The sequence below is a fragment of the Ursus maritimus genome, unplaced genomic scaffold (genome assembly GCF_017311325.1).
Source record: "Ursus maritimus isolate PB19 unplaced genomic scaffold, ASM1731132v1 scaffold_17, whole genome shotgun sequence".
Taxonomy (NCBI): domain Eukaryota; kingdom Metazoa; phylum Chordata; class Mammalia; order Carnivora; family Ursidae; genus Ursus; species Ursus maritimus.
The window spans coordinates 7,953,104-7,970,305 of record NW_024424119.1 but is presented as its reverse complement, the minus strand read 5'-3'; the positions used below and the strand labels follow the sequence as shown (position 1 = coordinate 7,970,305).

At 36.2% G+C, this 17,202-nt stretch overlaps 1 protein-coding gene across 7 annotated transcripts in view; it reads left to right on the top strand.

The window, feature by feature from the left end:
* Positions 1-17,202, top strand: part of NFIB (nuclear factor I B) — a 230,636-nt gene that overhangs the window by 161,548 nt on the left and 51,886 nt on the right. For all 7 annotated transcript variants that reach the window (XM_008689839.2, XM_008689840.2, XM_040631445.1 and 4 more), the window contains exons 5-6: positions 4,036-4,156; positions 7,558-7,676. In XM_008689839.2, the coding sequence (XP_008688061.2) occupies positions 4,036-4,156; positions 7,558-7,676 (240 nt within the window). The remainder of the gene's footprint in view (positions 1-4,035; positions 4,157-7,557; positions 7,677-17,202) is intronic.

Below are 17,202 nucleotides of genomic sequence, written 5' to 3'. Positions count from 1 at the left end.
TTTTCTGTGTTTATTTTTAATTTGGAAAGGAACGTGCCTGACTTACTACCACTTTCTGGCCTCATGTAAGGAAGCGGGAATTTGAAAGTTGGGGGGGGGTGTGTGTGGGGAGGTGTTTTCCCTATACTGTTCTGCTACAGTTACAAGACATTATAACATTATTTGTTTAAATTTGTCTTTTCCTAAGTTTCGTGATGTATTTCCTCCTTCTCGTGAGAAGGACCAAAGAGTCATCCGTTGGAAAACATTATCAGTTCCTTATTATAAGTAACATCATGCTAAACGCTGTAGAAAGGCCGCCACCCAGGAGCTTTAAAAGACCAGGGTGATATTCTGAAAAATCTTAATTTAAACATAAAGATTCGAAAAACACCTTTCCAGAACAGTTCGAAAATGAGGTAGATTGAATAAACGCACTCATTCTTAGGTTTTTAAGCTCTTACAACACACATTACTGATCTTTAATTAGTGTATTAATTATCTATGTCCATTCATTCCTTTGTGCAGCAAACATTTATTTTCTGCTCCGTATGTAAATAGGTGTCTCTGAAAGGCTTGAGCAGTTATTCTCCTAAGTGTTTTACTATATCCACATCATAATCTTATTTACACAATTGAACTTCGTTGTTTATGAAATACGGGCTTGCTAAGTAAGCAGAAACTTCAGCACGACCCTTATGCTGTATATCACAGATTCTGACTTCGTGAGGGCTCACAGTATGTTAATGGTTTCTGGCCTCCAGGGTTTGACTATCATATGACCCACTAATGTGTCTGTTGACTTTAGCTAATGAAGCTCCTCAATTTTAGGATAGTGATCTTTCTGCTGAATGATATTATCTCCATCTTGAAAGTTGATTTAGGATCAGCTTTTGGAGTGAGAAGAACAATAAGAGAGATTAAGGGGTGGCCTCTAACCCTTAGAATCTGAGGTTCTTTGGAGCTTCGTTTCTAAGAGGATATTGGCAGCCTCTTAAACATGATTTGCAGCTTTCAGACTTTGCAGCTCTCCAGGAGAGGTGCTAACGTTGATCTTTGCATCTGCTGTAAGTTCTTCCAGAGGCTTTTAAACGGGAGTATCAGCCCGGGACTTGCCATGTTCACATACTCTCTTTATTATTAAATACATTTGGTGAGTGCTGCTTTAGAATTTGGCCAGGTTTGTTATTAATCTACTCTTCTCCTTGTACTCTCCCCTTAAATGTCAGAAGGCACGTTGCATTTTTGCAATGCTCCTGTATAAATCTGTGGATAAATTATTTTAATTGCTGTCTTGATAGTCTGTAATAATCCGTCTGCAAGAAAATTTAGAAAAAACAAAGTTTCCGAAGATTTTTTAAATTATTATTTTACTATAAATTTCATCTAGTATGTTTATGGCCAAGCACTCTGTGTTGACTCTTAAGCCATATGTATGAAATAGAAACTACAGATCTTTGCTTAAATGTTGCATGAGCTTAATAAATTGCAAGTACTTTGCATAAGTTATAACCTGTAAGTTTCCTGTCAGTAATTCAGGTCTTTCCCTGAGTCCCTCAAATGCCTCCTTCTAGCATATACCCTGCTTTCCAATGTCACATAGAACATGGTTTTAATAATAAACTTTAAAGCATGTGGTTACTGTGGAATTTCTTACCTTGCTTTTTTTTTTAACCTCCAGTTTACCTCAAGCCACAACAAACAGTTACATTTTAGCTGCCCAAAGAATTCAAGCCATTTGACATAGTTACCCATTGAATACAGATATTTTCTGTGTTATTAAAATGAAGTTAAAATACACTATATAAAGGGAATAATTTAACAGAAGGCATAAACTCCAGAAGTTTGAGCTGAGACTAATCTTGTATATATTGATTTAGTTTTTAATAGGGGAAGAGAGAGATCCGTCGTATATTCTTTAATTACTTCTCTGCAGTAACACATGTGCTTCCTAATCATACTTTCTTAAAAATATTTTTAAGTAAATCTTGGCCGACCTGGTATTGACATACAATTCAGCTGACAGCGAACACATGCAGTGAACACATTAAAATTCTGGGGAAGAAAAATTCCCTGAAAATCTGCGGTCCTTTTGGAATTGTGTATTCAGTTTGAAGCGGTTGGAAGAGAGGAAGATTAAGTAGACTGTATGCTCCTAGAGTGAATCGCCAGGGCTCTAGAGTTTTGTTACCACAGCCCCGGGACACACTTTTCTCTCATTAGAGCTTTTGAAGGCCTGATAAAAAATGGGTAAAGAAAGAAACTCTTCTTCAGCACTCTCCTTTAACACCAACCTGCCTGGTTTCACCTTGCATATTATCTCTGCCCCTGATGTTGCTTTTGCAGTAACCCCTGCTGAGAATGACCTCGCCTTAAGACCTTACTCGTTCTCCAAAGTCCAGTGCAAGCTATGGCTTCTCCTCGGAGTTCTTGGATCCCTGAAGCCTGTATTGGATTCTTCTTCCCATGAAATCCCATAGCGTTTATTGGTGCTGTCATTCACTTGGGCTGTTTCATTATAATCAGCATTATGCTGGTATTTCTATTTTTTCATGAGTGTTTTGTTTACCCAGCTTGTTGCCCAATCTGTTTTGTTAAGGACAGGAACTATCTTAGACTATTTTGTATCCCTTGCAGCACCTGCCAGTAATGGACACAAACAACTTGTTGAAGGAACAGACTTTCAACAAATAGATTCATTTATAACTCTTCATCTGCTTTTAGCGTGGTTTGAACTGTTCACCCTTTGCTAACCACTCCAGGCTGGCAGGGAAGAGATGTGGGGGAAGAAATCAAGGAAAGAAGCGATCTCACATTTATTGAATACCTTTTATGCACTGGGCATGATGCTGGGCTTTTATCACTCCTTATCTCATTTCATTTTCAAAATAATCATAGGTGGTAGGTGACTGGTATTCTCATTTTCGAGCTTGGGAAACTGAGGCACATACCTCAGAAGCAGCAGAGGGAGTTCAAACTAAATGGCTACCTCCCAAGACTCTACCCGTTCTCATACAACATGCTGCCTCACGGATCTATTCAAGATGTCTAGAAACAAATTTTTTAAATTTAAACAGATGTAATCCATTATACAAAAACCAATACTTATATACAAGAATCTCAGTTCGTACTATATCAGCAAAGTCAAAAAGATCTCCTGATTTAAAAATAATACTTTAAATTATAAAACACCATGAGCACATTTTATTTATTTTTATTTATTTTTAATAAATAAATAATTTATTTCTTTTTTTTTTCATGAGTACATTGTAAGTGATTTTTAGAAAGTTGGGTATACAAACTTAAAAAACCCCATAACTATTGAGTAAGGCCACACTTAACTATTCATATATCAACCTGAATATGTATTTTGGGGAAAAACCCACAAAACTGGGCTCTTATTTCACATTTGTCAAGTTTACTTGTAAACCTGCCCTAATAACAAGAATTCGTTATATCAAATAATATTCATATGATTTCTAATGCATTTTAACATGTTAATTTTCGAATTTGATTAACTGAACAGCGATTAGGTTTTTGAGAACCAACTTAGAAGGCTCTTGGGGGGCTCAGTCGGTTAAGTGTCTGCCTTCAGCTCAGGTCATGATCCTGGGGCCCTAGATTCAAGCTCTTCATTGGGCTCCCTGCTCAGGGGGGAGTCTGCTTCTCCCTCTCCCCACCCCCCTCATGCTCTCTCTCAAATAAATAAAATCTTAAAAAAAAAAAAAAGAACCAACTTCGTTCAAAGCACCTTGCTTTGTGCTGAGCAATAGGAAACATGTTGTTTCCTCTGAATTACCTATGGACTAGATACAGTGACAGATACGGTGCAACTAATAGAAAGGAGTGAGTGGAGAAGGTTGGAGAGTGGGAATAGGGGAAGTGGTAACCAATGATGACAGACTTGAACACTGGCGTTATGAGGAATCTTCGTCGTACCCTGGTAAACAGTTGATATTAGGGTCTCAGGGTAAAGACAGTTTGCGTGGAACGTATTAGATTATTACATTCAAGTGTAAAATCATTCCTGATGTTTCTTTCTGTTTTATTCCTCAGCGCCCATAACCCAGGGAACTGGAGTCAACTTCCCAATTGGAGAAATCCCGAGCCAACCATACTATCATGACATGAACTCGGGGGTCAATCTTCAGAGGTCACTGTCTTCTCCACCAAGCAGGTAACTGAAAGAGGAGCTGCATCTGCTCTCAGTCTCTCTGCAGCTGGGTAGGCAGGTAGATATGCAGACAGGTAGGTAGATAAAGAGATCGGGAAACGGCCAAGAGTTCGAGACTTTTCCCTTTCTACATGAATTTTTACTCTTTACCTGGTTAAATTTATTTTGATATTTGAAAATTAAATGTAATTGTTCAAAGCATTAAAAACATCTTTTGGGTGGGACAAGAGAACTATATTACCTTCATATAAAAATATGAATATGATTTTTTTTTCTGTGAAATATTAGAATTCTACAAGTTCACTCGATCTTTTGGCGACTTTAAAAGCAGTGTTGTCATGGCAGAGAGCTGCCCCCCGCCCCGGTCTATAGATTGATCCGTCCTGATACCTCTTACCCTACTATCACATCCAAGCTGGGTATAATAAAACATGAAAACAACATGTGTCGTCTACTTAACCTTAAAAGTAAAGGTCTTATCCTAGGCCACACTTTGCTAATGTCTTCAGTGAGTTGGTATTTTTTAAAATAATTTAGTTGATTCTCAGTTACCAATGAAAATACTACCTGCTCTGAGGTTTGGTTTGACCAGCCTTTGTTGGGGAAGAGCTACAGTGAGGTTCCTTTACTTTTTAGTTCCCTGTTGACATTCTCACTTTTCTCTCTTGATCTTCTGATTGTAACTTTGAGTCCCACAGAAGTTTAAAAAGAGGTTTTCTATTTAAATGAGGGATAAATAGCTTGGAAAGTTGTTTGCGGAGGACTTAGTGATGATACGTTCCACTGTTACAGAATGCGAGAAGAGGACTGAGTCACTGAGAAGTACGATGAATAAATATTATAGCTTTATGGGTTTTTTTTTCCGAGCTGGATCTTCAATATATGAAGCTCCATCTCATTTTCAGAGCATTATATATACCCGTGATCAAATGTAAGACTGTACAGGAATTCCAGAGCAAAACATTTCACTTTGTAATATCCGTTTTTTAAGAATCAAAGACTATCTGGGTAATTATTTTCCTATGCTATTCTCAATAATGAAAGTTAATTGCGTTTGAATTAATTACAGGGCTGTGCACATGTTTATGTTTATGAACTAAGTTCAATTTTATATCATATTTGGTCAGACTGTGTTTTCATATAGTTAGGTTACATAGCAGGGCAGTTTGGTTTATTGTTACTCAGATTGTCTATGACATGGCTGGGTCTTAAAAATGCTTTAGTTTTTCTAAATTTGAAATGTGATAGTACGTTTCTATTTGGTCTGATGGATCAGTGTGTTGTCAACACAGATTTTCTTCATAGTCATACGGTTTCACATATTATGCCATTAAGAATAAAAAAGGTTTCAAAAACATTTCTCTGATATTTCCTTATGAAAATCTTTTCTCTCTCACTTTAAGCCTTTCGTACATATTTACTACTGAATGATAGCTGAGAGAATTAGATTAAAGGGGTGTTTAAACAACCATGCATTCTAACTTCGGACACCATAGGAATAAATTAAAGGACGATTATTTACTCCCACTGTGGTTTTGCACGGATAGAAACTGCTATCTTCTTCATCATGTTAATACTCTGGGAGTTGTGAGTCAAATATTAATCTGAGTACATCTGTGAACATGTGCACATGCTTCTAGGATTCCAGATGACCACGTGCTTCTAGGATTCCGGGTGTACGTGTGCTTCTAGGATTTGGAAACAGTGCGGCAAAAAGAACACAGTCCTTACTTTGTGGCAGACTGCTTCCCACTAAGATGCCTTGGGAAATTCACTGAATTTCTCCAAATTTGTCTCCCCACTTGTAAGAAAAGGGAGGACTGATGTATGGATAAGACTTCTGACGTCAGTTCCAGCTCTGAAATCCTATGACATTATGGTTATTACACTGACCAAAGTTAATTCAGAAGATATCTCTCTTTGGTTTTTACCTGTAGAGATGTACATAAGGTTTTTGTTTTTTTTTTAATTTAAGGGAAAAAATCCATTTTCATAGTCATAATTGACTGTTCAATAGGGTATTGATGGGAATATATGATAGCAGTATAGCATGCAAGATGGCCTATGCCATGCCATAGCTTTTAACTTTTATTTATTTATTTGTTCGTTTGCTTGTTTGTTTATTTTTCAGAGTGGCGGGGGGACGTTTTGGGGAGGGAGAGAGAGAATCTTAGGCAGGCTTTATGCCCAGCACAGAGTCCAACCCAGGGCTCGATCTCATGACCATGAGATCATGACCTGTGCCAAAATCAAGAGTTGGAAGCTTAACTGACTGAGCCACCCGGGTGCCCCCATGACATACCTTTTTAATCTCTGCCCTAAATGTTCATTTTTCTTAATAACTGGGATGAGCCATGTTTTCTTTATTAAATTGTATTATTTATTTATTTATTTATTTATTTTTGAGAGAAAGAGAGAGAGAATCTTAAGCAGGCTCCACATCCAGCATGGAGCCAAATGCAGGGCTCTATCTCATGACCCTAAGATCATGGCCTGAGCCAAAATCAAGAGTCAGACCCTTAACCAACTGAGCCATCCGGGCACCCCTAAAATGTATCATTTTAAAAGTATACTGTTTGTTTGAATTTGGCAATGACCTATTTTTCATGGTTGATCTTGAGAATAAAAGATCATAACCTAATTTTTTAGAAAAAAATATAAAGAAGAATATACGAAATAATTTATAATCAATAAAGTCTTCCAAAATTTTTTAATATTATTAATTATATGGTTACTACTAATAATTACTACTTAATAAGTGTCTTCTAAATGCCAGCCACTCAACTAAGAGCTTTACATTTAATCCTCTCAACCACTCCTCTTTGAACTAGGTTTTATTATTTCCATTTTACAAATGATTAAACTGAGTTTAGAAAGGTTAAGGAGCTTACTCTTAAGAAGTATTGAGTGGCCTAGTCAAGATTTGATACGAGGCCGGTTCTACTCCAAAGATCATGTTCTACTGACTCCATTGCCTTATGTTTGAATTAATATGAAAAAATGACATTGGTATGGCAAGCGCTATGCTATGAATAATATTAGCATTGATAGTAATGATAAGTCAGGTGCAATCTTCATAATTTTAAAGTTAGTACCCGTATCACATCAAGAATTCACTTTTTACTACAGAAATTTCTTTGGAAACACATTTCAAAAGGTAAATATAATAAGCACCCTATCATTAGGCAGGTATAATATGGTATAATAAACGATATATACAACTAGAAGGGTTTGCTACTCCTGAAGTCTGGAATACTCTCTATTATTTCAGAAAAGATTCTGAAATGTTGTTACTTGTGTTTATGGAAATTTTTATAGTAAGAATCTTCTCAAATTATATACTTTAACCTGCTACACACCTCCTTAGACATCCCATTAATGCAACTGTTGTCATATTTTAACAGCAAAAGACCCAAAACTATATCCATAGACGAAAATATGGAACCAAGTCCGACAGGAGACTTCTATCCGTCTCCGAATTCACCAGCTGCTGGAAGCCGAACATGGCACGAAAGAGATCAAGGTAAGCGATGAGATGATTCCTCTGGGGACATCAGAGTAAGATGTCAGCTTGTTTCAGAAATTTCCTATAGTCAAAATTTGGTAATTGAATCAATATGGATGATATTTTCTGCATAAAATGATTGCAGTAAAATTATTTTGAAGATAATGTACTAGTCATGTGTCATCGACATTAGAACAATCCCATATTTTCCCTGTTGGGCTTTTTCTCCCAGACAGAATGATCTTTTAGAACCCCCGATCGTGCATGTGACCGATTATGGTTTGTCTCCCTTCGCTGGTTGGATCGCAGCCAAACTGCAAGATCTGACTCCATTAGATCAGTTTGCTACCCTCTATGGGGTGTTTCAGGGAGGAGCCACACTTCCAGCAGGTCGCAGGGGACAGTTACTGACCGTTCCCATTTACAGGAAGTCATAATTCCCTTTGGAAGTAGGTACAGCATAAACAAAAAAGATGAGTGTAATGTAACAACTTTGTGTCTGAGTCAATCTGGTTGTTCCTTCTATGAAACTATGAAACTATGACCCAGTTGTGGGGCAGCTTTGGGGGAAAAATATAACTTTATAGGTATTATTTGGCTCTCTAAATTCAGACTTAGCTCTTTTTCATTCTCAAAGTCTGTCGGGTTAAATATATTTCATCAGACATCCTCATGCCTTTTTGCTGCAAATAGCGGAAGATTGTTAAGGATGAAAATTTAAAAAATTAACGTGCACTGGGTGTTATACACAAATAATGAATCATGGAACATTACATCAAAACTAAGGATATACTCTATGGTGACTAACATAATATAATAAAAAATTATTATAAAAAATAAAATTAAAAAAATAAAATAAAAAATTAACTGCAATATCTTGGTATGTATGTGTGCAAATATGACTTATAACAACAGCATAAAAGATAGTTGAAAATTGTTTTTTAAATCAAATTCTACATTTTACTAAAAATGTAAAAAGAAAAATCTCTTTAACAATGATTTTTAGCCCATGACTTGAGTGTATGTTTCTGAGGCTGGGGAGCCCTACGCTAGGTTATCTTAGGAGGCAAATAACTGAAGTTCAAACCCAAATCAGTTCCTTATTCAGGACTTATTTGCTGTTGCACATCTGAAGCAAGGTGCCTGGGTGAAGGGCGCACGGGGTGGCTCAGTTGGTTAAGCAGCTGACTCCAGATATCAGCTCAGGTCTTCATCTCAGGGTGGTGAGTTGAAGCCCAGTGTTGGGCTCCATGATGAGTGTGGGCCTACTTAAAAAAAATATATATATATATATATATGTGTGTGTGTGTGTGTGTGTATGTGTGTGTGTGTGTGTATTCCACTAGAAAAAAAAAGTGAAAAATCTTCATGGAGGAATTGGACTTTGACTCAGTGGGTTTCCTTTACCATGTTGCGATTTTTAACTGGTAAAGAAGGGAGCAGAGTTGCCAGAGAGAAAACCACAGCCACACGCTGTGTAAGTTTCAGAACGGCCGCGTTGTGCACTGGGGTCCCACACTCTACAGGTAAGGAAGTACGGAGAGGTGATGTGTCATTTTGTGGAAGGATCTGAAAATCAGCTGGCGAGTTTTGGCTCTGAGATGACCTCCTTCGTCCTTCCAAATCTATTCTTCAGACAGACAAAATTTCTTTTTTTTTTTTTTAAAGATTTTATTTATTTATTTGACAGAGCCAGCGAGAGAGAGGGAACACAAGCAGGGGGAGTGGGAGAGGAAGAGGCAGTCTCCCAGCGGAGGAGCCCGATGCGGGGCTCGATCCCAGAGCATGGGGATCACGCCCTGAGCTGACGGCTGACGCTTAATGACTGTGCCACCTAGGCACCCCCAGACAGACAAAATTTCTATAAAACATAATATCACGGTATTACTCCCCTGCTTCAATCTTTCAGTAACTTCCCACTCCTCTTAGGAGAAATCAGAATCCTTTCACAGGAAGGGCCGGCCCTGTTCCCTGCTGCTGTTGCTGGCGCTTTTGCTTGCTGCTTTAATACTTGGGAAGGCAAAACCCAAGACCTTCCTCTAAATCACGCCCTCTGGGATTCTCCTCTTCTAACTTTTCATCTCACAAATTTGGGGGCATCTTTCAAGTCCCAGCCTAAACTGAGGAATTTCAATCTCAATCCGGTGCTCCTGTTTTCCTCTCCTGACACCCAGTAGTGTTCCTTCATTGTTCTCGTAATAAATAGTTACGTGCTTGTTTGTGGGATTCATTGTCTGAATCCGTCTGCGCTGTGAGGGCGGGGACCTTATCGATTGTGGCCATTGTGTAGCCAGCACCCTGGTGCATAGTAGGGGCACAAAAGATATTTGTTGGATAAATGAAACACTGATAGGCAGACTATCAGTCTCATTAGTGAAGGCCAGAAGTAATAGGAACTTTCCCCAGACTTGCAGAAGTAAGAATAGAAACAAAACCCTCAAGCCTTTCTATTTTACTGCTTGTTTAACTGGCATTGTCAGTTTGTTTTAAACAAAGCCATATTTTCCTCTTGAGAAAATTATTCTGGAAAAGATTCTAATGGTAATAATAATAACATAGTGAATGTGTGGGAACGGGTGTGTTGTTCAGAAGTGTAGGTGTTCTTTATTATAGAGTGTCACTTTGTAAAAATTGATCCCTCTTTCAGCCTATTGAATACAGGCAATCTCACATCATATTATAAAACATTTTTGAAAAGTAGAAGGGAAACTGTCATTCTTTCTCTTTGTAAAATCATTGTATTGTCTTGGTGATTTTCTTTTGTCAAGATGACTAGAATTACGGGAGAAGTCTGTGAGGGCATATTTTATTAAGAGTAAGGAAGAACGATCCATTCTCAAGTGTGCTTAAAAAAACTCTGTCACTTTAATTTTGAAGACCCTGAAGACTTTGTAATGTGCACAATAGGCCATTGTGGGAAGGAGTCTTGAATTACAATAAAAAAATGAGGGCAGTACAGTACTATCTTTATAAATTTGCTAAGCCAGATGCAGTCCTTTTGTTCTTAGAAAATTGCCTTTTTCTTAATTTGCCAAGTAAAATGCCCAATGGTTGTTCTTGCCCATCTTCAAATGTTCTTCAGACACACTTGGCTGTCACGAAGGGGGTATTGTAAAGGGCATATTGAGTACCACTCAATATTTATAATGGCTTTAGTACTTGTCATATACTTGTTTCTCCCACAAAGCCCTGTGCTAATTGGTAATCAATAACTACTTATTGGTTGATTAAAATATGCTTGTGTTGATAATTGGCAGAAATGTTTAAAATTTACCATTAATTATTTCCTGAATATGCCTTATTCTGGTAGTGTTAGCTTTGCATTAAAATCTATTCTTGCCATAGCACTTAACAATACATATTTTTGAAATAGAAGAATCAAAGACAGCAAAATTATGGACAATATGTGGCATTCTCCTTTCCCTTTTAATGTGAAACACCAACCCAAACCACTGAGATTTTTTTCCAAGTAGGCCAAAGTAAAGGATATAAAATAGCCAGATTAGGGGCGCCTAGGTGGCACAGCGGTTAAGCGTCTGCCTTTGGCTCAGGGTGTGATCCTGGCGTATGGGATTGAGCCCCACATCAGTCTCCTCCGCTATGAGCCTACTTCTCCCACTCCCCCTGCTGTGTTCCCTCTCTCGCTGGCTGTCTCTATCTCTGTCAGATAAATAAATAAGATCTTTAAAAAAATAAAATAAAATAGCCAGATTAATATACTCACTTTATTTTAAAAAGCAATTAGGCAAATTTTAACGGAAAATCTAGGTTCATGTAATGACAAATATTTACGTACCTTTTAATAATTTAATTATTATTATGGAAAAAGTATGTTTATTTTAGGGTATTATAAACATAATTAGTTATATTTATATGTTCATTCCACAAGGCAGAAAAGTTACGATGTCCTGGTCATAAAAGAATTATAATTTTTTTTAAAGATTTTATTTATTTGACAGAATAACACAGAAAAAATACCATCTGAGACCTTGCATACCTTAATTTCTTTTCCACCTGAGTCAGTTCAGAGACTCAATTCCTAGTTGATGTACTTTCCTTGAAATCATTAGAATGTTTCTTTGTCACTTCTGAAAAAAGAGGAAAAACAAGAGATAGGTCTTGGTTTTTCCTCCAATTCCAATTACTTTTATGGGACTAAATCTTGTTGTACGTTAATGCCTGGGAATTTAACAGACTGACAAATGGTATGTTTGGACATTTGAAACAATGCTTTATCAATATCAGTGTTTGCCTCTGCAGATTCATCTAAGCCTGCATCAAAGGCTCCTAAAACTCTATTTAATAGACATTTATGATACAGTAAATATATTTGTAATATACAGCTGGGCTTTCTAAATGGAAAATTGAACAGCTTCTCAGTCTGATGAGTATTTAAACAACTTATAATGTTAGTTTTATGAAATGTAAATTCAAAAAGACTTTGCAGTAAAATTTTATTAATTCCTACACATTTAGGATTTCAGATAATTGGACTCAATTAACATTTATCAAATGCCTATTATTTGCCAGGAAGTTTTCTAGGCATTGGGCACATAAATATGAATAAATTAAATTTCCAGCCCTTGACCTGCTGAGCAGAAAAAAAATTTTTTACTATTTATGAAAAAGGGTTCTTCATAGAAAATAAATCATGTAAGCCAGACTAGGAGGGGACTGTCTCCATGCCTCAGAACCAGCTTACCTTTAAGCACTATGAGAAGTAAATAGGCAAAAACCAATGAATTGGTATGTTAGCACAAACTAACACTACTTAGCAGTATATTGGTATGTAATTACAATTTTAAGGGTAGTTTAAAAATGCATACTGGACTCTCAAATAAGCAATATTTGGGCATCATGTTCCGGTTGTTGTGAGTCCTAGGAAATAACACTAACACTAATTTTTAAAAAATGTACGGTCTGTCACATAAATAAGTCTCTTCAGTTAGTCTTTTGAAATTTTAATAGATTTCTGAGCCCTAGAGATTTCTTTCTAATAATTTTTCAAAAGTTCTCTTTAGTAATATAGTTTTAAATGTTGTGCTAAATGTCAGTTTGCACTTTATAGAGTTCTATGAGGATATAGTGTTAAATAGCCAATGCATTAAACCAAAAGTCTCCAGGGAACACAGGGTGGAGAATAATAATGCCAGCCCAACATCATGAGTTCAACCAGGAGCAGGAAATACAATGATAGAACCAGAATCAGACACCCGCATTTCTTAGTGTGAGTTTAAGGAAGGTTAATAAGCACGCCAGATACAAGAGTATTCAGCTGGCTTTGAAAAATTTTGTCTGAATGAAAATGTAAACTTTTTCATTCATGATTGAATTTGTAGAACGTTTAATGTACTGCGGGCACCATCAATGTGACTGTCTATGAGTGGATATTGACTGTGCTTAAGTTTGTGACTTCCGGACCTTTTTTTTTTTTTTTTCCATTCAAGAATCTATAGGGAGGAAAGTTCTAGGTTCAAATTTTGGAAAACAGTGCTCTAGCCCAAACTACAGCCTGACGAATGATATAATCTCAAGATGTCTGCAGAAATATGGGAGCTGGGTGAATGAGCAGCTTTTATAAATAGTTGAAAAACTACTGTCTGGGAGTTATTAACATTAAATGAAGTCCTAGAAAATGGCAAGGCAAATGCTTAGTAATCTTCCTGGAAGAATTTTTAAGCCCCCTTTGGGAACCAGAGAGAACACCAACAATTCCTTACATTCTTAAGGTTTGTATCACAAGGATTAAATGTCAAATGTTCAAATATCAAATTTTGAGCCAGACGAAATCAGAGATACAAGTGCTTTTGATGAGTAAATGTGAAGAAATGGTTTGAATTTAATGTTCAAGCACAATTTTTAAGGCTTGTGTTTTTTCTGTTTAGCCTATTATTGAAAATATCGAAAGTGAACGATTTACAGTTCCTGCCAAACTTTCCGTGAACCTCTCCATGTATCATGATGTCGCTGGAGAGCAAACTCCCAGGATGCCTTTGTCATGGTGTATTTCACTTTCTTTAGCTACGGTGCTATAGTTGAAAAGTCACAACATGAGCATCCTTCAAACAGAAAGGAAAACAGTAAATTATTGGTGAAACCTTTCGTCAGAATTCCTTACATTGCCTGCTAATTAGCAGAAGCTTTTGCTCCTTTCATGCTTTGTAACCAAGAAGAGCCTTTCGGATAGGGCAAACCTGGGTCCGTGTTAGCAGGACCAATACTAGATGGGGAAAGTTATACTCCTGTTTCTGTGCTCAAGACTTAATGACTTGAAAATGCAGCATTTTGCAGAAAAACCACAATGGTTAATTAGTTTGAAAAAATAACAGCTTGCTATTTAATGCTGGGTCTCTAGATTGATAGAACACAACCTAAAATAGGATAGTGGAAAAACCCACGGGAGACCGTGTACTTCGGTACAATTGCGTGCCACGCAGGGTTTCTTGGAATGGTAAAAGATTTCAAATCTTCTTACACACTGATGTCATGTTTATTTTGAAGTAGTTTAGAAAGCCAGTTTCTTTTGAGTTACTGTATGACAGTAAGAGATTGATTTTTCAGAGATAGAACACAGATTATTAGAACTTTTAGCAAGATGTGGTTTGGGCTGCTTATTTTATACAGCTAAGCAATCTAAGGGTCAGTGAGGGGCTGTCTTGTCCAGAGGGTCCAGATGATGAATAGCAGAGCTGAGGTCTTCTTTTTTAAAGGCTGATTTTATTTTCCCCTTTTATTCTGCAACCCATCTAGAGAATAAATATGTAAACTTACCTCTTTAGGGAGAAATGGGGAAATAGGAAAATTTGAATACTGCTTAACGTGTCCTGGCAGATGGACGGTTTTTCTATGGAGTTTCATGAGTCTGTTAGATCTTGTGAAACTAAAGTGGAAGTGTAGAGGTGATTTTGTGAGTTTCCAGGGTTCTGGAAGAATTGTCAAAACAAAATTTTGAGATAGTAAAATGTATATCTGCTTTTTTTAAAAAAAATAATCTCTTAATTTTAGTGTCATGATTAAAAGTTTTTGAACTAAGAAAAAATTGAAGCTATGAGTGCTTGTGATAGATAATTGTGGAGAAGAGCTTTGGACTGAGTGTTAAGGATAATGTTTTAAAAGCCTTTTTGTTATGGAAAATGTTAAAGCAGAGAGCATCATAAAGTGAACTTGCTTGTGCCCAGCTTTCAACTGTTATCAACATTTTGCCAATCTTACTGCATTTACTATCTCTCAGATTTTTGAAGTTTTCTTAACAGTAATTCCCAGACATTATGTCATTTTACTTACAAATACCTGTGTTTCAATACACAGTGACTTTTCTTTTTAACAAACCCCAATACTATTGTCAGTGTAACAAATATGACAATAATTCTTTAATACTACCTAATATATATTCCATGTTCAAATTTCCCAAAATATCTTGTAGACTGTTTTGTTTCAATGAGGATCCAAAATGGTCCGTTTACCATATTTGTATTTTCAGCCTTTTTTTTTAACCTATAATAGTTATATTAACTATTTTTCTTTATTAACTATTTTTATAGTAACTCCTTTTTCTATGTCATTTATTTCTTGAAGAAACCACAGAAATTAAAATTTTTTGTTCAATAAATACAGATAAATGAGGAAAACCAGATCTTCCTGCCATTCGTGGCTGCCGTTTACTGAGCACTTACTACCCTTGAGGGCTGGGCCAAGACTTTACGTGTATTTTGCTTTTCAACCCTACTAAAAGAAAAACCATTTTATAGTTCATTAAACTAATCACTACAGAGATTAAGAAATTTGACATAAATCACGCAGATGATAAGTAGCCGAGGTAGAATGGGAATACTTGTTCATTTAGCTGTAGAACCCATACTCCACACACTGCCTTCCAAACAAGTCATTGTGATGTGATTTGCAAGCTAGGTACAAAACCTCTATTACAGTTTTTTCCCCTAACATATGAAACGTAAATGCAGATAAATGCACATAATATCAGAAGGGTTCACGGACTCCAGGGATTCATGCGTGCTGTCCTTGGATTGCACTCATGTTAAGAATCTCATTTCCATTTAATACTAACATGTTGTTAATAAACCATCCTAAAGTCTTGGGGCACCTGGCTGGCTCAGTTGATAAAGCACATGACTCTTCATCTTGGGAGCATGAGTTCAAGCCCCATGTTGGGCCTAGAGCTTACTTAAAAAAAAAAAAAAAAAAGAAGATAAAAATAAAAAAAGAAATAAATAATCCTGAAGTCTAGAATATCGTATAAAAATATATATGATATATATAAATATATATGATATATAAATACATAAATGATATATATAAATAAATGTGATATATGATCTATATAAATATATACAATATATCAAAAATATATAATATATAAATATATGTGTAATAGTTGTGTTTCAATTTTTTGCCTTATGCTTAGAGCACTATAATGGTGATCAGGAAACTCCAAGTACTAGCGTGCCCTTAGACAAATACACTTAATTTCAGTAAATTTTGAGTTTTCTCATCTGTAAAATAACAGAGTTGAATACTAAGGTCCCTTCACGTCCCAAATTCTTTGATTTTAAATTAATTGAATGAAAGAATTTTTAGATCTTCGGTTACTTGAGTCTTTAAGCTTTCCTTAACACGGATCTTTTTGAAAATTCAGAAAGTTTTCCGATTCCTAATTTTTTAAAAATGTTTAACTACTCTCTTTGAATAACGCAGTAATTGGGCTGTTTGTGTGGTTGGAGGCACCATATGTTTTGTCTTATAGCTGAGGAATGTGCAGCTCTTACAAATACATGTCCTGTCCTGCGCCGTCCTGGTACAACAAATGATTGATAGAGATTGAGTTATTATAACAGAACCTTGTTACGGGATCAGTGTCTCCTACTTTGAAAATAAATGACTCAGCCAGACGGCAACATTTATTTTCTCTAAATGACTAGGGATGTAGCAATAGGAGACCATTATCCTGTGACAATATTCTGTTTCATTGACATTATCTCACAAATGTAATTGGTCCATTACTAAATAGAGGTTTTGTTACTGATCAATTTCACGTGATTTCTAAAACCATTAGGATAATAAATATGCCATCATAGTAATTTCATTGACAGAATGTTCTTTTTTTCTTCATTTACATTTGTTAGAGGAAAAATATAGATTTAGGTTGAACTTAAACACTACAATTTATACCGGTTTTGACTACTTTTCCATTAAGAGAAATAGAATATTGTGCAGAGTAATCATATTTGCATTGAGCTGCTGAACTAACGACCTTAACATTTTCGTGATTTTTTTCTCTACCACACGAAACCACATCAAATCATAATTGTTCCTAAGCAATTAGTTTACTACCTCAATTTAATGATTTTATTTGAAATAAGTTCCAGATCATTTCTAGGACTTTCCTGTAAATCCACTAAAGTAACACATCAGTTAAATCAACCCTAACCATTACCAGCACGGATAATAACAGCATTAGTAACAACAGAAACCTTGAGATGTCTTGTAGCATAAATGTTTCTAAATGCATGGCTTTTCCCCAAATGTT